Below are 26,464 nucleotides of genomic sequence, written 5' to 3'. Positions count from 1 at the left end.
TCTTTTCCGTGTAACTATTTTATGTAATAATGAATTAAAGGCTTGGGCTTCTCAGTACAAACATTATGCCAATTTATTAGGTACCAAAAAGAAATATCTACCAAAGAAGGTGAAATATAAAAAGTTGTCATAAGTAGGCAATTTGAATAATAATGAAAACTTTTTGTCGTTTGCAGTGTTTGTCAGTAACAAATACCAAAATACTTATCGAAAAAATGTAAAGAGAATATTTCAGGAAGATTTAAACTTTTGAAATTGTAATTTCTAAAAGAAGCAGGAACTTCTTTTAGAAATTACAATTTCAACATATTTTAACTTTAAAAAATGACGGGAGCGCGGGATGTGCTCTTCGCTGTGATGGATTACATGGGATGACGAGGGGCTCGTTTTTTTGTTAGAAAGTTTTGACGCTGGGCGATTGTATATTCCGATGTGTCGGAATTTTTTCTATACAGCCCGTTCTACTGTCCGGGGTCTCTTTGGGATCTGCCAGGGAGGGTGGCAAATCCCGCACTCTCTACAGGAACTATTAAGAGATAAAAGAACATTTCTTGCACTGAACAACAATCCAAGGCATGGTATGTACAATATACTAAGAAAATTAAGAACATGAAAAACATGCAGATATGGCTGTATGGGCCCAGTTCCCTTTGCTTTCCATTAAAGGATAGTATATATATATATAGAACCAAAAAAAGTACTTAGAAGTCAGTCAATTTAATAGCTGTCAGTTTTCCTTCATTCTTATCAATTTTGGAAGTTGTTTCAGATATTTGTTGTTCGTGACTATTTTTATTTTCTACTTTTGTTCTCATGTGATAGTCATTAATTTTTAATATTTAAAAAAAATAGATGGCCGTATTAAAGAGACACATAAATAGTATACAAGAAAACGACATTTCTCTTTCAGTTGTTCTAAAACGTGGCAATAACATGTTATATACATTATCTTGTATTTTAAAATAATTGAGAATATTGTTTGTATACAGAAAGCAATTATTTGTTCGCTGTTAAAAAACAAATTATTTACTACATAATGTAGATCATATTATACTTGCTGTGTATAGTAAATGTAAATATATCTGCGCTTAGACAAGCATGGAAAAACAAAGTGTTATTTTATTCTATGAGAAATGTAGATTGTGTCTTGAAAAACATGGAAAATTTAATATTTTCGACATTGAAGATTTGTGTGTTAATATATTAATACACACAGGTGTTGAAGTAAGTAATAATAATGGTTTTAATGTACTATAACTAATGTAATTCAAATTAAACATATCCACATTTTTTGACACAATAGTAAATACACACAAACACAATAGTAGTTGTGATAGTAAATTATAAGGTCAAAACACTCTGTGGTAATATTATAGAATTATAGGAAGATGTGGTAATTTAAAGTAATGCTAACTATATTTATACAACTTTAATCTAAAAGTAATCTAATGTTATTGTTATATCTTAATAATTTCTTTATAATATTCAGTATTGTATACCATATTAATTTCATAATTAAGATATTACAATAACATCAGATTACTTTTAGAGCCAAATAGAGAAAATTTTAAGGCCTATACTAAAAATAGTCAGTTTATATCTTAAGGTAACCTACAATAAAACTCAATTTTATTTGAAATAATAAGTGAAAAATTTATTATATGATAAATCAATGTACAATTAATAATTAATGTCAAATTACTTTCAGGTCTCCCAGTGTGACAATCTGCCCCAGACGATTTGTAACAGTTGTATAGACATAATAAATAATGCAAAACAACTAAGATTACTTGCTACAAAGAATGATACAAATCTGAGATTACTGTTTGCTAGTGAAACAAATGGCGACAGTAAAGAGGTCTGTGTAGTGTCACATTCTTATATTTATAGAATATTAGTGTAACTATATTTGAAAGTAAGGATATAATCTCTGGACTTTTCATTACGTTTAAAACTATTTCAGATAGTTTCTGGGGATTATTTTATGGTTGATAATGGAATGGTGAACATGTCTGTACCAACCGTCTATACTGCGGTTGACCGGTGGAGGATAATAAAATGAGCATGAGGTCGGATCAGTTTGCCTATTTTGACAAATGGCAATTTACTATGATGGTTTCCAATGGGGAGCCGCATGGAGGTCAACCTGACATGTTACAATGTTAGCTATGAGGTTATTAGTACACATTACTAACATTCCCCGTCCCCTCTGTAGGGTATATTGTCCTTACTAATATTATAAGGGTGAAATGTCTACCTGTTTGTTACCTTTGTGTGCTAACCCTCTTTCTAAGCAGCTGGTTTACAACTTGTATATTTCATGTTTTTGGAATTTAATTACAGCCTGAGGAATTAAATGATGCAATATCAAGCAGTGCAGATGAAGTCAAAAGTAATAAAAAAAAAGTAAAATCCAAAAAACGAAAATTAAATAAAGAAACTGAGGATGATACTAATAATGTGAGATAATTTTTCATTTTCTAATAAATTTGCAAATATTACTTCTATGTAAGGAAGACAATGTCACCATCACAATAGGTAGTAATACAATATCTTTATGACTTTCACTTGAGTAAGTAATCTAATAATTATATATATAAGGGATACAAACACAGATCAACAAAAAGTGTAGGCTTCATTATTTTGAATACCAAAATATGCTGATTAGATGTATGCAAAATATAGATCCCATACTTGTTACTAGTCTGTGCTTACATTTTAGTAGTTTTGTGTACTTAAATTTTTTATGTACATATATGTTTGTATGTATTTATAATGGTTTGGGTATACTATAACTTTTTTTAGTTATTAATTATATGATAATTATATAGTTAATTACTAAAAAAAGGTTACAATAAAGTAATTCAGTAATTAATAACCTTTTTTTTTCTTTATTTCAGAGTTGTGTTAAAAGTCCAAATAAAATAACAGTGAGAAAAGATTTATTTGAACCACTGACTGTGGTATGTACCATTAATTTATGTTAAAATTGTATTTAAATGTAAAGAAATCACTATTATTATTTCATCAGAACTAATATTATAAAAAGAATATTTTTACGCTCAAGAGGCAGTAAGTTCAAATCTAGCTGACACAAAAAATAGTGTGTCAAGTTATAATTCTCACCAACTGATATCAAAGTTTCGTTCATTGGAGAGAACAATCAGTATCAAACAATATTAAATCGCAAAATGGCGGTAGGCTCGTCCTTGCACATGTGAGCGTGTCAAATATCGATATTTGAGAATGGCTCCCAATACCCCATTTAGAATAACACTCCTGACAGTATTTTTTTAAACAACATTAAACTCCTAAAATATTACCTAATTATATAAATTCATTTATCTACACTATCAGTGAGTTTGTTTGTATTTTATGTTTGAAAGTCGCCTATATAGGTATATATATATTTAATAGATATACAATCATTGCAATAATTTGTCTGCCTAATGATAATATTTGATATTATGCTAAAATGTAAATAAGATCACAGTTTATTGAATGTTGCAGAGCTCTTCAACTATAAGCCAATCAGACCACAATGATAGCAAAAAAGATATAAAAAAAAAGAAAGGAGGAAACGCCGACAAATCTGATGTATATAAATGTGATGTAGGTATCAATATATTATGATGAAGGTATTTTATGTTCCTCAACACTAGTACTGACCTCAAGGGAAACGGGATTTTTAGTAATGTAGACTGTTGACTCCATGGCTAGCAATATACCATGTCTGGTTGACTACTACTAACAATCTCCCTCCTTCCGTGCACCATTCATATTAAAAAAATCAGTACTAACTATTGAAGTTAGTACTGTTTTTTTTTAATATGAATGTTGATAAAATTTGAATTGGACCAGAAAAAATCTGTTAATTTTGCATCGTAATAGCTATTTATCTACTAATATTTACATGCTCCGGATGCGGTAAAATAATATGCAGCAATAACACTAAAGTATCATATATACAAATTATTCAAAATAGATATACAATTGACATGCATAAGTGGAGTAGAATGTGTACTATGTGAATAAATCATTTTGATTACACTGTTTACAGGAATGCAAAAAATCTTTCAATAAACCTAAGAAGCTCTATCTACACAAACGTGTACATAACAAAACTGTGGTGTGCCCATTGGACGTCTGCGAGAAAACTTTCGCCACAAAAAGTGATCTAGAGAAACACTTCCGAACTCACACCGGTGAAAAACCATATGAATGTTCCATTTGCCATCAAAGTTTCACGCAGCGCGGCACGTTGAAGGCACATAGACAAGCTGTACACAATTTATGATACACAGATATTCCAATTACCAAGAAAGTTTCCTGTATGCAACCAAGCGGATGCCAAACAGACTACAAGTTAAATATACAAAATAGTTTTCATATAACATAAAACATACACAATATACAGTGTACATTGTCACATACAAACAGAGGGTACACATTAAACTATAGTTTTTTTTATTTTATTCTGTTATTGTTGCAGTTTGATAGGCCAAAGTATTAGACGAATTAGATTATATTTAGACTCAGAAAATTTAATAGGTTTAGTAAGTCAACGTCAGTTCAACCTACTAAATAGTCTATTATATATTTATTGTTGACTAATGTTATACATGTTTAATCTCATCTTAGGCAATTTGTTATAAATGAAATGTAATTGTTTTATTCATTGCTTTGAATGGTATGAGGATGTAAGGTAGCTTTAAAAATCACTGGCGTAGTTACAAAAAAAAGTAATCTCTATTTGAATCACAGCACCAATTTAAGAACTTCATTCATTATTGGAGCGCATATATATCCAGTGTTAAAGGGAATATACTATATTACTATATAATATACTTACCCAAGTTATGTGCGCCTGGGCGAAGCTGAATCAGACTACTAGTATGAACAATAAGTTTATATTTTAATATATATCTGGCTTGTAATTGTTATGTACTTATGGTAGTTAAAATAATTATTGAAATATGTTAAATACTAATAGCAGTATTAATTTATTTCTATTTGTTGTTAAACGAAACTCGTACTTAAGTGTTAATATCAAACTTATATATTTATATAATAATATACCGACGATTATAAGATTTAACTTGTAAATCGTAGTTATCGTATTAGTTCTTATTCACGAAGATAATATTTTTGGATAGACATAGATGTTCTATGATCTAACCTATATTTTTGGAAAATAACAGTAGGAAAAGTACTATAAATATATCTGATCTCACGTGCTCGTATTAAATTAATTATACTAGGCACTTTGTGCGTTTACTATTTAGCTGTGCGATTCTAAAATCTATATTATATATTATATTTCGGATAAATTATAAACATAATTTAGAAAAACTTAACATATTATAACAATAGGTTCCTGATGTAGTTTGGAATATAAATTGTTATTATTTATATGTATATATAATAATAAAAAAGATTTATAGTTATTATACAGTAATAATAAGTTATATTTTTCTTTTTTAATATTTAATTTTACTGTACTTTACTAATTGTATTAGTGTATTCTTTAAACATTTTGTATCTGTGGTATTTGTGTGTAGAACGAATATTGATATCATAAATTATTGTTTATATATCATCGTTAGTTTGAAATTTTCGACATATATTAGGGTTTAAGTGTGGAAATAAAGTGATACAAATATTAATAAAATTATTTTATTGCATTAAACAGTTATATAAGACTATTTACAATATGAATCCTTATAATATTTAGGCTTAGGTATATAGAATTATATAAATATACATAAGATACGTTTATATTCATTTATAGATAAAACACTGAGTACATCGTCATTACAGCCGTTTTGCAGTTATAACCTACTAAACATTTCAGAGTTACTAACATATTATACTGTAGCAATAATAATAAGTACTTTATTTAACATTTTGCTCAATATGTGAGCAGAACAGTGAGACTGCACTGCTTGTAGAAAATTAGTGTAATACTATCAGTATACTTTGTTTTTTTTTCTTGTTCATATACATTTTTGAAAATATTTCCCCCTTTTTATACTTCGATTATTGTACATAACATTTCCAAATAATGATAACAATCTGTGAAGAGTGATTTTTCCGCGTAGTGTTAGTGTTATAAAATATATGGAACTTTAAATATTGCTGAAAAATCTTTGGGTAAGAATTTGCATAGGACAAGTCTTCGCCTATTACACTTTTAAAATACAGTATTGTTTTATTTACAGCAAAACAACAAGTATTGTAAATAAGTTTTTATTTTAAAAATCCAATCTTTTAACTTATAAATATAATGTAAGCCGAAACTTAAATTATTAAAATTATTTACTTAACCACTATTAAATATTTATTTGACCATTTTTGAAATGGCTGATTCAAATTATGTTATATAATATAATTTACACAACAATATCAATTAATATATTTCCCCAATGATACCAATATAGAAAATATAAGGTTTCAATAACCACCTTAAATTCTGTTTTTCTTTGAGTGGCATATTTCTCCAGCAATCCTTCGTTTTTGTCTTTTTATTACTGAAACAACAGGACCTTTATATAAATGACAAATAGAATAAAAATGCTTTAAGTTTTCATGTTAACAGATGATATCTGTATTGTATATTACGATAAAAAAAAGGACATGATAAAGTTGTATAGTTATATGCCACATGAAAAGAAAAACATACATAGGACAGACTGTGTCGATTCTATAATGATTAAATATATTACATGTCCTAAAAATTCACTGTTAGAGAATCATGCTATCTTATAATTTAGCAGTGATAGAAAATATTTTTGTTAACTGATAATTAAAAAACATTTATATATTTTTTTTAAGCTTTTTTTTATAAGTTATACACAATAGAAAGATATTAAAGAAATCACGTTTTCTGCAATTACTATAAACTGATATATCTATAAAAAGATAAGATTTATTTTTATTTGTAATGGATTAACCCGTAAAATACTTGATTATGTAGACTTTATAAGGCTATATTATCAACAAGTAATATGGACTGTATGGTTTTTTATGAGAAATATCTGTAATTACAGCATCAGTGTGGATTCGAATCGTTAGTGGATAATATCTAGTTTTGAGGCATTTGTTTAACCTCGCAGCTAAATTAATAGGGTATAAATACCGATTGTTAAAAACATTCTCTAAAATAGAATTTAAAGGAAATTTCGACAACAATACTTCATAATCGATCACAGTTTACTTCAATATATAATATTATCACGTAAGTTTATGTTCTAATCAATGGAATGCGTATAATAGAAGCAGGAATGTGCAAACGGCGACCACGATCCCCAATATTAGCGAGTCGCGCCGTTTGCGTGCGTTTATCCGGTACATAAGGCTATTCAGCATTGGAAATCTGAAATTAAATATTGTTGTTTTTATTTATTGAGAATTAACTCTTCGAATTATATACTTATCGCATGTCTATACATATTATTGGTGATATACTACTACACAATGTATTGAAAGAAATAGTTTTGATGTTTGAAGATTAAATCTAAACTTTTAGTACCATTTTATCAAAACTATTTACCTGCCACTTCGTCAGCGTAGATTTTAACGCTTTTTTTCGTTTTTAAAATAAATATCTAAAATAAAAGTGGCCTAAGTTACTCTTTATAACATTAGCTATCTCTGAGTGAAAGTCTAGTCAAAATCGGTACAGCCGTTTCAGAGTTTAGCAAGACCAAATACTCAGACGAACATTTTTTAAACTAAGTACAGTAATTAATTTCATATTCTCCCAAACTATTACATTCTTATTTAATAGGCAGGATACATTTTCATTACTTACTGTACTTCCATCAAACCTATTCTTTTCTGTAAGCACCGCATATACTTTCATATGCATTTAGTGTAAAGCTCTTAATCTGATATTACAAACGAACACTTAATTTTTTTTTATTTATTTCTATACATTGTTCCTACCTGTTCGTAATGTCATTGAACCGTGTTTGCATCCGCTTGAAGGTCTGCCGCTGTGACGCGAGATGCTCACGGGCCTCCATCGCTATATTGATCTGTTCATCTACCATTATATGAGAACTGAAACAACCAATTTTATACAAATATAACACTTTTAATACGTTACCATGTTATATTTGATTTTTTTTAATAGATGACAATGGTGAATGGTATCACTGCAGGATGATAGTATGAACATGGTTTCCAAGGGAAACCGCAAGGAGGTCAACCTAACATGGCACATTGCTAGCAATGGGGTTACTAATACACATTACTAGCAATCCCCTGCTCCATAATTACTCCAGAGTTATTATATATTATTATTATCTAACCTGTGTAAGTGATTGGCCTCCTTGGTGTACTGATCGCGGCGACTGAGCCCTGCTGAGGGCGGAGGACTGCCGCCTCGTAGTAACTCCTCACGTTCCCGTCGGGCGTTTACTCGAGCCGACGTCTTTGTGAACTCCTGTTGGTAATCCTGTACAAGTCCAATCTTAATTATATAAAATAATTAATTATACAAAATAAAGGGTAACATATGTGTGTAGTTTTATTGATTGCCATAGACCAAACTCATATAAAATATTGTAAACTTTGTGTTATTTTTCAAATTATTCTAATTAAGCCTTTAGACCTTAATTCATTTAGCATATACAATGGATACTAGTCTCTTACTTAGGGAAGTTCTTACTCCAAACTACAGCTAGCCATCTGAATATTTGTACTTTGAAAAGGCCATCACTGACAATCTGTTGGGACTGGGGGTCGAGCTGTGGAGTAGCATAAAGTATGAAAGTAAAAAAGTTTACCATAAGGATTTCTCTATGTCTTTTTATTGTGTGCATCGTAGCAGCCCCATTCGGAGCTATATCTCCCATCTTGTCGTTAATTGACGAAAGCTGGTAAAAACAAGAATTATATTATGTTGATGAATGATTTATTTGCAGTAGTAGATATTAGCCTAGTAACAGGAAACTTTATAAAAATAAGCTATAGGAATAATAGTCACATTCTAACATAATAAAAATATTTATAAATATTCCTTATAGAAGGCTAATAAAAGAGGTTTTATTACTATTATTTTTATTATATTATATAAAAATATATATGAAATGGTATAGTAACCAAAAATGTGAAAATTCAACAATTTTAATGTCTACAACACATTGACACTTATTATTTACAGGTTGCATTAAATTTTGTAAATAGACACCACACACACACTCACAATAATATATAGGATACTCTTTATTATATTGTTCTATTTATTTATGTAGACAAAGCTGCAGGATACCCTAAAGTTTAGGAATGAATTCCTGTAAAACTATCTGTATTTTCATTACCTTGTTCAATAATTGTTGTAATTCCATAGACATAGTATCAAACATGTCTTCACTGTTGATCAGAGGAGCAGTCTCTGAACTAAGGCTGGGTGCAGTGCTCATACCGAGTTTACTAAATGCCACTAATTTTACATCAATGTCATTTTCTAGTAGACGAGCTTGCTTCCTCAGTTCTGTAATGAAAATGTTAATTAATTAATTAATAATGCTATATTACACACTAAAAAAAATCTAACAGTGAGACTATTTGTTATGATAGTCACCCTAGTAAGGTGAACCTGACCATACTAATGATATAAGTGTTAGTTAGTTCCTCATCCTCTATTAATGCTCCCATTGGAAGATGAAGTTAGTAGAAGCGAGGAACATTGCTAGTATTGAGATCACTAGACTCTATTAGTACCAATCCATTTCCCCAACAGTGTATATTGACAATGTACATAGTTTTGTGGTATGTACACATTTTGATTATTGTTACAGTTCAGAAAAAAGAATCTTGTGCAAATTAGCTCATCTAACATCAGCTATTGTGTATACTCCCAAAATACAATGTTGATAATCAAGGAACTGCAGTGATCATAATCACTGTATTAAATGTAATTACAAATATCAAAAAGCTAGTGTTCATTTTGTATGTATGTGAATAAGCATGTGTCTGTGTGTATGTATTGTTTGGTATTATATATTAATTCCATGTAAACAACATCTAAATATAATAAATAGTTTTAATATTTACATATAACTAATGATTTGTTGCTCTAACTAATTGTATATATATATATATATAAATAAATAAAACCCTAAATACTCTAGAATGAAGATATGTATAGTTAACATATCTATGTTCTAAAATGTTTCGTCAATAAACAAAGAAAACAATTGATACATTTGGCCTACATATATAAGAATCCACAAAGCCCACTGGCCCCTGGTTAGGTTATTTGTAAGTATATTCATAGAAAACAATATTTACTATCATATGGCATTACTCCTTAGGTCTGAATTGATAAAAATTGATTAAAGATAATTTAATGATACTTTTATAAAAAAGTTAATTAAACAGATTCATCTCTCTATTTATTTTAGGGAAGCTAAATAGGAGATATGTTAATGAATGAAGTCATAGAATGTCTAACTATTGAAACTACTGGTAAATTAATAGAATTAGTACAAACCTTCCCAAGACGTGCCAGGTGACATGGCCATTTTTCCGGTTAGTGGTTTCTGTACCAGATTAAATAGTCACAACTAAAATAATCAAATAATATGTACAATATATTCTATTCACTATTTTTCTTCTTACTCATTCATTAAATTACAATAGAAAGTAAACAAAGTATTAAAATCCTATCAATTTTAGATATTTTTGTTGACTTGATATTGTACTTTGATTTTTTTATTTGATTTCATGAATGAGTGTATTTGATGGATTGACTTTGGAATTGACAATCTTGACATTTAAAAGTGTGGGCTAGGGTTGATTAATTATCGGTGTTAGAATGGATTTTAATCACAGATTCTAATTTTAAAAGGATGAAATTCGAATATCTTACTGAAGTGAAACATATATAACACAGTTATATAATACAAATGTATAGGTACAAATCAGTTTTCTCAACTGCAACTGTCTAATGGTTCATATAAAAAACCAAACAAACCAATTCGATGTTTTAAAATAAGAAAAAAAATGCATCTAAATATAATCAAACGCCCAGTAAATAATTTAATTAAATAAAATATAATCAATGTTGTTATTACAAATCGTAAAACATAGCCTTTGACTGCAATTCTCGAATGTTACAAGTAAAAACACAAACATTAATTTTAGTAGATGGTTTATAATGTAGATGTGTACTTAAATATAAGCGGTCATTTTTGCAGGTTATATAATAATATGTTACAAAATACAAAATTTCTAATTGAAATAATTAAACCAAACCAAAAAAATTGAATGAAAGAAACGATTGAATTTTATTACAGACCAGAACTTTCTTCAGTAACTTATTATCAACATAATATATTATCCTTCTCTAATACGTACTAAAAGACCAAGCAGGTAATTTCTATCCACTGTCATTCAACATGAAGACAATCATATGGATAGAACAACTTTTCTTTGAAGCAGATAGTACAGTCTCTTTGATCGAATTGTCCATTGAATTTTTCTTATACAAAAATGATTACTAACTTGGTGTGATTAATTAAGTTCGACATACCTACGAAGAAACATAAGACACGTATAGATTGAACATTAAATTTCCTTCAAATATCTTATATCTTTTTTTCTGAACATAAACCTAGTACCTACCTATATATATTTACCTACGTCATAAATATTTTTATTAGAAAAGTGGACATATCATTCGACGTATCATATACCTATCTCTTTTAGACGGGTACGTCGAAAAGAGACGTGTATATATCAAAACAATGACAGATTGGATGTGATAATACTCGAAAACGATTAAAAAATTAAAATTCATACATATAATATTACATAACATATGAAATAATTTATATCTTTTGCAGTGTTATACTCTTCATATTGTATTTTAGAAATTATCTAAATTGCAAAAAAATTATATCAATCATCGAGCTACTGTTTATAGCTGTTTACTCTATTGCACATTTTATTGAACGTGACATCTAACCATTATCTATCTCTATCTTACTAAAGGGCCGTATAAGCTAAAAACATCATGTTTACTCGCTCTGTGAAACCTTGCCCCCACCCATTACACCGAGTCGAGTCGAGTGTTTCTCTCTTTGGTTTCGCAAGCACCAGTCGTGACTTATTCGATTTTATATCGTTTATTGATTTAAGTTTGGTTTTGTTTTTTCTAATTTAGTGTGTGAAATTACAGCCATGATTAGTGATATTGTTTTAAGTTAAGTAGTGTACAATAATAAGCAATATAGTTAAAAAACTGTTATGGCATAACAAGGACAAAACGAGTTAGATAGATGCATGTCAAAATGGCTGCTGCTAATAAATTATTGCAATTAAATTTTGATAAAATATGTCGGGCATGTCTGGAAATCAAGAAGGACATGAGACCTTTATTTGAACAACTTACTGCAACAATGCTGATGGGCATTTCAAAAGTACAGGTGAGATAACATATTGAGATATTTTCGGACACTGTCTGTCTCTTTCGTTCATACGGAGAAAGTATATATTTGTGAGACGATGACTGTCTGTAGTGTCGTCGCATCGAGTCATCTTTGGAAATCATTGGATTTCGAGATTCCTCAATATAGTGCGTATTCTCAAAATTTGATTGAGAAATGTGTTGCTGTCCTTTTTCGTCTCATTTGCTATAACGTACAATTTTGAGATAAAAATATTCATTCAATAAAATACAGATGCGTAATTAAATATTTCATAAATATTGTTATCCTTTATCGTTACATTCATGTTTCCTCCATTCATTATTTCGGTTGAAATAGTTCTCGGGTACCTACAAAGCATGTAGGAAGTTTCGATCATCGTTTGGAAACCATTGTCGTCCCACTGTTTCCGTAAAAAATTCCCAAAGAAAAATAATTTAGCATACAACTTTCTTTTAATAGAATTATGCACTGACCGCGTGAAGGACTTTATAGGATAGGTAATCTACCTACCCCTATTATTAACAATCCCTTCACACCAGTGAAGGATGATGTGATGAGAATCAGTTCAATTGGTCCATAATATATTTTTTCATTTATTTATTGATGTACATATAATTGCTTGTTTAAAAATAAACTAATGTAAAAATAAAAAATAATAAAACTTGGAATATCGACTTTATATTAAAAAATTTAACGCTTATTTTCACTTAAATTGCATTTTTCCTTCCGATTTAATATATCGAGGTTTCACTGTATATGTGAGTTGATACGTGTAGGTATACACTATGTGGATGGACCTGATGAAGGTCCACCTGACATGAAATAACATACAAATTTCATGAAGTTATGGTACACGAGCGAAGTAAGGGCAGACCATTAGTAATGGTTTAGGTTTTTTTAATGATTATAATGTAATGGTCTACCCGCCTGCGCTAATGGTTCACGCTGATGAGGCACCAGTGGAGGACGATGATATGAGCTCTTGCTCCTGCTGCTGCTAACCTGATCTGAACTCTTGGTCAGATCAGATTAGCCCATCGTGGCAAATTCGTGGGATTTATCACGGTGATTTCCAGGGGGAATCGCGTGTAGGCCAACCTGACATGGTACGATGCTAGCAATAGGGTTAGTCCACATTACTAATGTAGCGGGGTGATGGTATCACCTCTCCACTGTACCGTTGTGTATGATGAGGATGAGGTGTCACTACATAATTTATTGTCTATTGTAGTATGTAGCTAGTGAGTATACCTATATGTGTACAATTATGTACTATTGTGTAGTAGTAAACTTATTGGACATGACTTATTAGTAACGCGTACATTCAACAAGGAGTCGTAACGTGATCTCTCATTACACTGAACTTAAATCTATGTTATCTTAAGAGGTAGGTACTAATGGAAGTGTCTCGGGGGTTGACAGAAATATTACAAGTAGAGGTACACTAACAACCGCCTTCTCTCCTGGTTTAGGGGTTTAGGATACCGCCATGATGGACGCGGGTTCTATTCTCATAATTTTTATCAGGTATCAGTTGGCGATGGATTACCGGCACAGCTGTGTCTGCAGTGCGTCCACCAGATCTCGCGATGTCACGCCTTCAAGGAGACCGTGGAACGGAATGACATCGTGTTACGGGAACGTGCCAAACTCAAGGCCGAAAGAGAAGAGGTATGAGAGTGGTAATCTGAAACTTACAAATAAATATAATATTGGTACCTTCTGGGCCTGTTACAGCGCCGGATATTTATTTTTTTCGAGACGGGGCAAAAACTAAAAAACCTGTTATCCAGAAGTAGTCGATATTTTTTTATCGATAATAATATAATGGTGAACCCATTTGCTTTAACGGTATACTCTGGCTGGGCACCAGTGTCGGATGACGAAATGAGCATGAGGTCTGATTAATTAGCCCGTCCAGATAAATTCACTGGTTTCCAGGGAGATCGCGTGGAAGTCAAACTGACATGGTACTAATATCTATTACTAACAATCCCCTTCCCCCAGTCGAGAGATCATATAATTTTTATTGACAATAAACAATATATGATCATTGAAACCAGCGTATATTATGTTTATTTGATTAAGATTATTTATATTTCTCTTGCAATTTCCATCAGATGAGGCGTCAGCTTATTTACCATAACATGTACATATAAAAAAATCTTACGGTGCTTTAAATCCTAGCGGTTTGTTAAAAGAATGGGTGGTCTTCTTCTTTACCAAGACGTATGTGTTCTTGATCACAGAAGGAGAAACTTTTAAATATGGCGTGTGCGGACAGTCCATATATTCAATATGTGGAAGTACCAATGGCCAGCAACAGTAACCAGATCCTTGATGGATTCTTCACAACAGATCAAACCAGCAGTAAAGAGGAGTCTCCTAAAGTCAACTTTGAATCGGAAAAGGTACATCAGACCATAGTTTTCATGATTGTGATTGCTGATTGGTATGATTTTTCGTAATTGCTTCATTAGCTGAGCCTTCGACTTTGTCAACTGTGTAGCTCGAATAAAACAAACACAAAATTTTAAGTGATAATAATGTATTATTAGTGGAAACAGCGCCCAAATTACGCTGTTGAGATTAGGGCGTAAACCCACAAGTAAACACAGGAATTTCTAACAATCACTGTTTTGGATTGTGTTGTTTTTTCAATGGATCATAATGGAACCCGCCTGCTCTATAACTGCTTACGCTGGCGGGGCACCATTGGGGCAGATGAATGGATAAGATGAATATGTGCTCAACATTCAATCAGGTCAGCTAGCCCGTTCGCGAGCTGCTCGTATAATGCTTTTTTTGTCCGCGTGATTTATGAACAGTGTCATATGCCGCAATCTTGTGAAAATCTCGCAAACTCTCGAAAAACCGTAAGATCACATACTTAAACTCTGCTTACGGCCCGTCCAGGAAGCACCCACCCCAGCAACGTCAAAGGATGATGACGCCCTCAACTCTGACGAGGAGAACTACCTGCAACTGGTGGTGTTTCAAGCGACGTCGACGGTCACCCCCGGCCGACACGTGTGTAACCTCTGTCACAAGGAGTTCAAGCACGCGCGCTGGCTGAAACAGCATATGCGTTCACATACCAATTGGATTAAAGCCAACTGCAAGAAGCCGCCCATGTGCCCTATATGCGAGAGGACTTTTAAGGTAAGTTATCATTTTATTATGTGACTTCGAAACATAAAGAAGTAGACAATATTTTTTTATAACATAGGGTACAAACTCACCTGGTGGTAAGTGATTACCACCACCCATGAGCACCCGCAATACCAGGAGAATTAAAAGTGCGTTGCTGGCCTTTTAAGAAAGAATAAGCTTTTTCTGGAAAGTTTCAATATCGTATCATTCCAGAAATACTATTGGTAGAAGGTGATTTTACAATGTTGTTTACGAGGTAAAAAGAAAATGGTGAGAAAATGGCACGGTGGAAGACCGTCCTTCATCCAGATGATCAGCATGGTATGTTAGTTCCTAGCGCGTAGTGTGTTCTTGATGGTATGTGGTACCAGTTGCCTATATAGGTACATGGAGAATCAAAGAACGTCTGTGGTACCGTTTATACGTAGCCATTCTGAATGACTGAGATGTTGTGCCTTTCTAATGTAATTAAGATGTCACAAGATAACATGATGTTCTTATATAGACGACGCTGATCATATTAGCGAGGGTTACCGCTTACTATAAGGTGGGACATCAGCTTGTTGATATTACAATAGTAAAAAAGAATTAAAAAACTTGAATATCTCCACAGGGTCCAGGAATGCTAAAGATGCACATGCGTACCCACGAACAGCGACCGCCGAAGCAACCAACTTGCTCCGTTTGTCAACGGACCTTCTCTACCAAGACTTTGTTGTATCGCCACCGGCAAACCCACTTCGAACAGAAAACCCATCAATGCACTGTGTGTGACAAAAGATTCTTTAGTGGGTACGCTCTAAGGTCCCATATGGCTCGGCATCGAGGCGAGCGGCCGTATATTTGCTCTATGTGTAGTAAGAGCTTCTACAATCCGACGGACTTGAAGGTAAGCCTTACATATAACTTTAAAAAATTATATCATGACACAGACCTCCATTGCTATTATACTACATATAATAGCAAGATGAATATACTACATATAAAAAATGTATGTATCACTACATTTTTTAATCTATGGTAATGGGACACCAGCTAGTCTGGTAAAATGGGCATGAGGTCTGTTAGCCCATCATGACAAATTCACCTGGAATTAAGCCCGATGATTCCCAGAGTGGCCGCGTGGAGGTTACATTGCTAAGAAAAGGTTATGCAGGTGGGAAGGGGATTTTTAGTAATGGGGACTCATGACCCCATTACTAGCAATGTACCATGTCAAGTTGATCTCCACGCGGTCTCGGTGGGTTAACTGACCTGACCTCATGTTCATCTTATCATCCTCCACTGGTGCCCCGCCAGAGGAAACCTTTATCATCCATAAAAAAAAAATAGGGTATACGGGCCGAAAGCATTACTAACCATTATATTTTTTAATTCATGATATTTGAGGTCTAAGAGATTATACGTCTAGCCATGACGTTCTACGCTCTCAGATCTCTTACATCATCATATCATTTAATTTTTCATTTGTAGAGTCTACCTGGCTTACAGCTTTCTCAAATGGTTTTCGAATATATATATAATAGGTAATTGGAAAAATATTCCTTGTATATATTAAATGCCAATATGTTTAACAATAACCTTTATTATTAGGCAAAACAAAATTCATACACCGATATCTAATCGTCGCGTAAAGACACACTGGACAAAGTTCCACATGTTAGTTTCTGGAATTTCTCTTCCTCGTCATCCTTTATTCTAAAGGCATCTGCAAAAGCTTTCTTGGTTTTCTTTGACAGATAATCAGGGAATTCGACATTGAACCGAATTATTAGATTACCTTTTGCTTTAGCCGGGCACGCAGGTATCGGTAGACCTTCATCTTCGATAATCTTTTCATAAGTAGGAGTGATCACGTCAGCTACTTTAATTCTTAATGTTCTATCGTCCAAAGTTTTCAACGTAATTGTGATTCCACACAAGGCTTCTTCCAGACTAACATTACGTACCGTTAAAAGATCACTTAGGCCTGATCTGATATAAGTGTCATGTGGACGATCGTCGGTAATGAATATAACGTCAGCTGGGATCCTTGTGGGCCCTTGATCCCCCTCTTCCCTAAACCTCACTTCTGTATTAGGATATATACCCGGCTTTATTGGTATGGACAATACTTTTTCTCGTAGCTTTAATTGTGAACACGTCTCGTCTGTAAACACTAGTCGTTGTATCTTCATTTTCTTCAAGCCTCCTTTATATATTTCCTCCAGTGACAAAGCGAGTGGTCTTACTATAGTTGGATCCTTTTCTTTGTAGCCTTTTCCTAATGGAGACTCAAACATAGGTGGTGGATTCTCATAGTAATCAAGTAGATCCGCGTAAGGATTAGTGGTTCCAAAGAACTCGTGATAAGTTCTCAATGGTTCTCCGTGATACGAGTAAGGTTGTATATACTCTGAAGGTCCTGGAACTCCACGTTTCAGTCCTTCTTCACCATATTGGTCGTATACAGCTCTTCTTTTGTGGTCTACTAGTACTTCATAAGCTTCGCCAATTAGGGCGAAAATTCGCTTCATGTTCTCATCATTATCATGACGCTCAGGATTGTATTTGAGAGCAAGGCGACGATATGCTTGTTTAATTTCAAGTTGATTGCAAGACCATTTTACTCCCAATATTCCATAATAATCAAACCCCATTTGGTATAATTTTATAAAATATTAATTACGTTAAAATAATTCACATAAACTTTATGATTTTGATTTGACAACGTCATTAAATATATGTGGTTGGGTCTTGAAATTCAGTCGTACAAGAAGTTTATAAATTAATTTCTACCTACATGTATATACAGACGTAAATGCAAAATAATAAAAAATAGTTTTAGATGACGTAGATCTAGTCTTATTGAAACTAGAAAAATATAGATTTTTTGCATAAGTAGAAACAGCTGAATTAATTTAAATAACCCGTTGTAATATTTTATTGTTATTTCCATATCGTTTTTTACTTATTATTGGGAAATGCAAATTCTGAAGTTTATGAAAAATTAATTTATTATTTATAAATTTCTACATATTTACGGGAATTTAATGAACTTACTAAATTGTCTTTCGCGACAATTCTTTCAATACACCGAGTAGCTTTAATAATGTTTAAAATTTTGAGTGCGGCGATGTCACAGCGTCTGGTCATAGTACAGTGCCACTTTCGGTTGAATTCGTAATTATTGTCGAAAATGACGAAATATATTATGTTTATTAAATTCCCGTAATTAGTTATACAAATATTAGTGTCTACGTGATCGTAGGTTTCATAAATTAAATGTATATAATTCATAGGTCATAAAATAAGCGTTGAATTCGAAGTAAATACTGATAATTAGATTATTTTTCATCGTCATTAGGTACATTTCCGTCTGCACACCGGCGAGAAACCACTGAAGTGTTCAGAGTGTAACAAGACATTTAGGAGGCATTCCACACTCTGCCAGCACATGAAGAAACATCGTGGTATACGAAACCACATATGTTCTGTGTGCAGCAAAGCTTTCTACGAGGTGTCCAAGTTGAATGCTCACATGAGGGTACATACCGGTAAGTAGATTGTTCTATAATAATAATATATCGATAATGACTAAATTATCCACCAGTTATTATTTTGCTATTATTATTACAGTTACGTGAATACCAGTAATGTGCATTTTTCCATCACTGCTCTTCAACCGCTTTCTGTTTTTATTCAATGGTTAGCTGGTACAAATGCTATATATTTAAGGTCGCTTCTTGTTTTAAAGTGCAATGAAGAATAAATGAATATCTAATATTAACCCTGGACAATTCATACAGCGCCATCTGGTCCTAATCTAAACAGAGCTTATGTCTTGGGAATTATATAACTAATAGATTTTTTAAATCCATACATAATGTGCATAGGAAACACTAAGAGTAATACAAAATATCATACTCATGAATACAAATATTTACATCGCGCGAGGAATCGAACCTGCTACCATTTAAAACAAAGCTAAAACTAACCAACCAATTCAAACAAGAATTTATCTAGAAGAAGTCCTAATTTTTTCTATGAACAGACCACGTTTTATGTATAATTCATTTGGGCAACTCCGCTATACAGTGATACAACTATACTCCGTATCTTATTGATACGGCGTTACATAAAAGAAGAGAGAACTTACATAGAATATAGCAAGCAAAAGAGAAAATGCCACTACACGTCCCATGTGGTTGTAGCTCACTCTTGCATAAAGGTAATATCTCCTTTGGAAAGTATAAACTCTATCCTGAGGAGATAAAAACCATCGCTGTTAAGAATATCCTTCAATTTTTGTCCCTTACGGGTCTATGTAGCGAACTTTGAAAAAGGGTGAGCACAATAGATCTATCTAGGTCAAAACCCTCAATAAAAAATACATAGAAGATAAAAAAAGAGGTCACTAACCCGACCATAGACTATCTAGTTATAGTTAAATTATTTCAGGGGAAAGACCATTCGAATGCAACTTCTGTGAGCGCAAATTCGCCCAGCAATCAGCGCTTATTTACCATCGACGTACGCATACTGGTGAAAAGCCGTACAATTGCAAGATATGTTCGGCGAAATTCACAACCTCTTCGGCAAGGAACAATCACATGGTCACGCACACAGGCAATAAGAGGTAAGTGAATATACTTTCACAACGAAATCCCAGACATCCTCCTGTATAGTCGATACAGGAAGATATTCTTTCAATGGGTGTCATATGGTACAATCGCGTGCGTTAACATTATATTCTGTCGGACAACAGAGGAAGAAGTCTCACGTTTGAAATATAAAAAACTCTAACTTTTCCATTAGATTAATGAATGTTTTAAAAGATATATTAATGACACATTCATTAATATAACTTTTAGAACATTCATTCATTCATTCAATTTATTATTAATTTAGACACCTAAACATTTTAATTCAAACAATTTTTCTGAAGACAAATAGAGACGGTTCTGAAAGGTTTTACAAGGAAAATAGAATAAAGAAGCCCTATGAAAAGTTTTGCCGTATCCAATCACAGCACTGAAGTCAAAGTAAATAGTAAAAAATAATAATAATTACCCCGGACGATTCACACAGGTCGATCTACTCCCAAGTTCACCAAAGTTTGTGTTATGGGTACTAGACAACTGATACAAATACATAGATATTTTTTTTTGTAAATTCATACATATTGTACATAAGAAACACCTAGACCAATCATTCTCATGAATACAAATATTTGTACAGTGCGCGGAATCGAACTTGCGACCAACGGAAAGTACTGCGGTGTGCTAAACCGCTTGACCACTAAGGCCGTCAATAATAATGTTAGTGAAACAAATAAAAATAATAAAAAAAAGACGGTTACAGGTTAATCTCGAACTGGTTTAAATATAAAAAAAAATGCACTAGAGGAATTGTTGGGTAGGTTCGTGTGTCCGGTATGCTTCAAAGGCTGCACGTCGCGTACCGAGCTGCGGATTCATTCCACGAAGCACACAGGCGAGAAGTTGTACGGCTGCGAGTTGTGCGATCAGAGGTTCAGTTCTGCTTCGTACCTCGCCGTCCACCGCCGGTTCCACTCAAGCGAGAGGAAGTACCAATGCAACATTTGCGGGAAGGGTTCGTATCTCTGAATTACTATATTTATATCAGTAATAATATAATAACCTGGGACAATTTACACAGCGCCATCGTCTCAAGATAAGCGTCCATAGCCTATGTAACAACTATTATTTACAATATTATATTAATCTTAACATGTGGTTGTATATACGAATTGTTTTAAAAACTATAACTGTCAAATATAGACCATATTTATTGAGCTTTAGAACTTATTTTCCTAACCTATTCAACAGGATATGTAGAATCAAATTCATACAAGAAACATATGAAAACACACGAAGTGAAAGCCACAGGAACTGAGTCGTCACATTCGGAAAATAGCATTGAAAATATGAACGCCGATGACAAAGTCCCTGATGATAAACAGGAGTCTGTAGCACAAGCTGTTGTTACCGAGGATCAGACGGAAAGTCAAGGTCAGGAGCAGGGCGAGGACACCACACAGAGGAGATATAAATGCGGATTATGTGATAGAACATATATGTATATACATAGTCTGAAGAAACACATGATCAGCCATGTTCAGGTGAGGTTTTAACAGTTGGTTATTTTGCACCCCTCATCTTTTGTTGTTTCCGTAGTTTAGGAAACGAACGATACCAGTAAATTCGACCCCAAGTATATTCGACGTCTTGATGAATGATATTGCCTACACGAGATAAGAAAAATCCATAATTAATTAACGTTTTGCAAATTATATAATATATTAATAAAACAAACTATTTTCTTAGAAAATAATTTGTAATCATGTTAAACTTCGAAATTAGGACAAAAGAAAGAGAAAGCTCTAACTGATTAAAAATCTAATTAAAAGATTTTGTATGAGAAAAGAGTGAAAGAAAATGCATAATTAATAACTTTTTACAAACCTCGTATCATTTTCTTTCATTTAAATCCAATGAAAGTCTGTGCTTTAAATATTCTTTGATATAGTAGTTCTGTAACATAATAATTGAATTCCGTTACAGCAGCAACAACAACAACAATCACAACAGCAGGTACAGGTACAGCAACAACAGCACCAGCTGCAGCAACAGGTGCAGGTGCAGCAACAACAACAGCAACACCTGCAACAGCAGGCGGTTCTGCAGGTGGGCAGCGTGCAGCAGCTCGCTGTGCCGATACACGCGCAACACGTGCAGGTAACTTCACTTTCATTGTACTAGGGGCTTTGTGAAGGCTTACTATAATAAGGCTTACTTACTATAACGCGGAAGTTTGAAAATGTGGATAATAGATGCAAAGCCAATTATTACCGATTTTAATCCATCGGTTAAAAATGCATTTTCGTTATTAACGGTTAATTAAACGCTTGAATTTTCTACTTGATACTTTCAGTAGCTAGAGCCCAAAAAGGGTTGACAAATAAAAGACAAATAATTTTTATAAAAGAAGGCTCAACTAGAAATTCCAAAAACAGGACCTTCTCAATTCTAAATAGGTATATTTAACTGGACTATTTTTATGGATACTTATGAAAAGCGTTATAAAATACCGGAGAATCTTCATGTGTGAACACATGTGTTGTGGTGTTTCATCATCCAGACCTGAAATCCTACATTGAAAAAAAGTACACAATTAAAAGACAGATATTTACTCGTTTTCAATTTCGCAATTAGTGTTACTTCCGTTTACACTATATTTATTATTTAAATTTATAAATGTGTCGTTACAAAACGTACGAAAGTACGTACGTTCCACTCATTGTCAATCAATACCCAGTTCTTAACGTGTGACGTAATGTATGGATTAACTCTGAAAAGAGAGAATTTGTTATTAAGGAAACAACCACCTATTAAAATAGGCTATATGTTTATACACAAATTTCTGATAATGATTCATTTATTTATTTAAGTATTGCATTCCATAATTTACAGTAGGTAGTTAGTAAGTAGTTAAGTTCACAATAGATCAATTATGGACCCTGCTGGGCACAGCAAGAAGAAAGAAGAGAAGTTGTTAATGTATTTTCAAACTCTCTACCTGGCTTCCCTTGAAAAATGATTCCTTTTTATCAACACTACCAGTGGCTTGACTAATCGTGTATGTATAAAAAACTTGACTGTAATATATGATTTGATTGTCAGGGCGCATCACACACATACCCAGTAATATCGTCAGTGCAGTCACTGCAGCTTCAGCAAACACAACAGCAAGTTAACACGGTGAATATTCAACTAAATTTTATAGAGAACTTTCTATTATCCTTGCTTAATATTTGTATGTTTATATTACACGTCTACTACAATACTGGATTATTTTTAAAAATGTATTAAGTATAAGAGTAATTTCAAAAACTGATTTTTAAGTTCATCCAGTTGTTCATTGTACAAGTTTTTTTTACGAACTATTTTAATGCTGTTAGCCGCAGCTGGACTTTACCACTTCACCGAGCGATAGGGACCGAGTGCAGATGGCACTCCTAGCCCTGCTGACGGATACGACTTTAATCTGAGAGTACCATTAGGTCAAACTTCGGCTTGGACCTTCGTAATTTTGATCCCCGTTTGATTTGGACTGGGTGATCGGAGGGGGTCGTACATAGTGAGGACTGACCTAATAATCATTTTAATTAAACTGTAAATTTGTTTCAGCAGCAACCGCAGCAGCTTCAAGTACAAACCATACAAATTCACCCGCAACACCAACCAATACAAATACATGTAAGTTGTCCAGCTAACAGTTAAAGCGTATGTGCGACCACAGATAAGAGAATGTTGACCAGAGATACGACGCAACGAAGTCATTCGTTGTATATATGTTACTTTCATGAAATACCTACGAAAAATATATTCACTATTATTTAAATTTTATGAGTGGTATGACATGGTAACGTGATGCCCGTGCTGTTCATGTATAATATATAAACGAGAGGTAACGCTTACTGTCAGTTTGTTTGACATTGCAATTACAGAAAAAACCTATTACAAAATTAAAACAGGAACATAACAAACATAATTAATCCACTTTGATGACGGCGAGCTCGCCCTCTGCCATTTCAGGTGATGGGTTAATTACGATGTCGATAATTACGTCTGACTACTCCTATCGCTGTTAATTACGGCATAATTACTTATTTTTCGGAATATAATACTGTTGGTCGCTTACAAGCTGGCCAGCTTTACAGCTTCGCCGGACTTTAGGGGGCGAGTGCAGATGGCACTCCAAACTGAGCAGCTGCAGGCCAACTCCCGCCTGACGGATATGACTTTAGTCTGAGGGCACCGCTAGGGGCTCGAACCTCAGTTCAGGACGTCGTAATTTCAATCTCCGTTTGAATTGAACGGGGGATCGATCGGAGAGGTGGCATAATTATAATATATTGCTATTATTGTACATAGGCAGTGGGCGTTCAACAAGTACAACAGCAACAACTGCACGTGGCCACCTCCACTTGTCAGACCATGCTGCCCAATATACTGCAGGTAACTTACGTTTTTGTTTTAAGCATATATCTTCATGCCTATTTATTATTACTAGTGGTGATCCACTAATAAAAAATACGAAAATATCTTTGAAGAAATATATATTTAAAGTTTTTCACAATAATAAAAGAGTAATAGAGTATGTGTCATGTTTTTTATAGTGATTCAATGCATTTTTTTTTTTCAATTAATTTATTTGTAGGAAACAGAAGACGGTAATATTTTCAGGTACTAATATAATTGGCATCTGTTTTATTGCCCCCATTTATGGGTATGCAAATTTTAAATATGTTACAATATTGACGTGGTACATTGTTAGCAATGGGGTAATTAGTCCACATTACTAACATTTCCCTTCCCCCACTTGTTTTCATTTATAATTACGCAAAAAATATACCCCTAAATTGGTATCGACAGCTGCAGCCAGCGACGGCGGCAGTAGCAGTGTCAGGACTGGGGCAGCAGGAACTGGGCGGCGTCGCGCATCGCATCATACTCCAACCACAGCATCCTGCACTCTACACCATACACCACTGATGTGCACCAACCAATACACCTTCTGGAACATTCTAAACGCTCAGGTTTACCAAAAATATCTAGATGTATCCCCCATGCAACATAGCCTATGTTACTCACTGATAATGTACGCGCTATCTATAGATGAATGAATACTTAAAATCTGTCAAATTATAGTTTAATTTATCTGTTGTTTATTTTTATTATTAGTACAGGGAATAAAAATATGTATATTTTCCAGTTAATATGTTAACATAACTAGAAAATACTGTGGATAATAAGTGCACTCTTGAACGAACATAAAAGTATATATATTGAAAAATTTAATTTTTACCGTTTGTTTTGTGAAACCTTAACCAACTCTGAATCAATTGATGGTACGAGATTTATTTTATAAAATATATATGCTGCAGCATTTATATTTTGGGTGCCTATTTTTATGATACTTGGATGTCATAAGAATTAATAAATTTATTTTTTAAATTTTTACACAAACATATAACTCTGTAGGTAATATCTTTGAGTAGCAATTGCAAGTCAAGCATTATATGTTTTTCATTGGCGTTAAAACTACTTAAAATAAAACGAGAATAATTTACATTGGATCTATAGAGCTTTACTTATGAAATGATCTTTGTGTGTAGTATAAAGTAAAAAAAAATATTGCAAAATTCCACCTGAACAGTTACATACTTACATTGCAAGCTGAAAGCTTTGAAATAGCAGTAACTTGTTTCTAATGAATTTTATTTTTATAGAAGTGATATCTTTAACAACTAGACATTGAAATAATTTCTCTCTAGACGTTTTTTTAGTCAACAATTTTGTATAGTTATACGTTATTTATATAGGATTAAAGTTCTCTTATACTAGCAATTTTTGTTGCGCAATCGAGGATAATCTTTATAAATTATGGAAAGGCATTTATTTATAGAACATTTTTATCAATCAAGAATTAACTTCTGAGATCTATTTCCCGCCAATTATAGACAAAAATTGCTAGTGTAAACACATTATAAGCTTGTTACTTTGGTGGTTTTTCACACGCCTACGTCGAACCCCTAATTAGTTACCATAATTTGCAATGACATAAAATTGCACAATAATATAGCGGTTACGTATATAGGTAGTAATAATACTCATCATAAGTAGGTTCTATTAACTATAATTTTGGCAAATTAAAGTCAATTGCGATATCGTATTTCATTAATTGTTTATTTATGGTATATATCAAGTTCGTTGTCAAGTTTAACATGCTCACGCCGGAGCCGATTTTCATTAGTTTTGCTGAGGCGGCGCTCAAATGAATGACGCGCTTCATCTGGCGGCGCG

The 26,464-nt window shown here is 33.0% G+C and overlaps 3 protein-coding genes across 3 annotated transcripts; 1 reads left to right on the top strand and 2 right to left on the bottom strand.

Moving 5' to 3' along the window:
- The first annotated feature begins 765 nt into the window (after nt 1-765).
- On the top strand, nt 766-25,730 carry LOC131848372 (zinc finger protein 585B-like). The gene is made up of 20 exons (XM_059198198.1): nt 766-1,224; nt 1,709-1,858; nt 2,344-2,460; nt 2,901-2,963; nt 3,511-3,612; nt 4,061-4,294; nt 12,291-12,437; nt 13,968-14,111; nt 14,690-14,851; nt 15,357-15,602; nt 16,207-16,482; nt 18,940-19,129; nt 20,034-20,211; nt 20,995-21,188; nt 21,425-21,717; nt 22,160-22,333; nt 23,279-23,356; nt 23,786-23,854; nt 24,533-24,616; nt 25,034-25,730. Exons 1-20 carry the CDS (start codon nt 1,099-1,101, stop codon nt 25,151-25,153), a joined length of 3,147 nt encoding a protein of 1,048 aa, XP_059054181.1. The 5' UTR covers nt 766-1,098; the 3' UTR covers nt 25,154-25,730.
- Nucleotides 6,112-10,741, bottom strand: LOC131846998 (Golgi SNAP receptor complex member 1). The gene is made up of 6 exons (XM_059196434.1): nt 10,502-10,741; nt 9,327-9,499; nt 8,793-8,882; nt 8,316-8,461; nt 7,948-8,064; nt 6,112-7,375 (listed from the first exon to the last, which is right to left on the bottom strand). Exons 1-6 carry the CDS (start codon nt 10,530-10,532, stop codon nt 7,255-7,257), a joined length of 678 nt encoding a protein of 225 aa, XP_059052417.1. The 5' UTR covers nt 10,533-10,741; the 3' UTR covers nt 6,112-7,254.
- Nucleotides 17,192-18,288, bottom strand: LOC131846980 (dnaJ homolog subfamily B member 13-like). Its single transcript, XM_059196411.1, has one exon. It carries the CDS (start codon nt 18,230-18,232, stop codon nt 17,213-17,215), a length of 1,020 nt encoding a protein of 339 aa, XP_059052394.1. The 5' UTR covers nt 18,233-18,288; the 3' UTR covers nt 17,192-17,212.
- Nucleotides 25,731-26,464: the final 734 nt, after the last annotated feature.

This window comes from Achroia grisella, unplaced genomic scaffold (assembly GCF_030625045.1).
Source record: "Achroia grisella isolate CSIRO2021 unplaced genomic scaffold, CSIRO_AGI_Agris_v1 utg109, whole genome shotgun sequence".
Classification (NCBI taxonomy): domain Eukaryota; kingdom Metazoa; phylum Arthropoda; class Insecta; order Lepidoptera; family Pyralidae; genus Achroia; species Achroia grisella.
The sequence above is the reverse complement of the archived record's forward strand: the minus strand, read 5'-3'. Positions and strand labels throughout refer to the sequence as shown.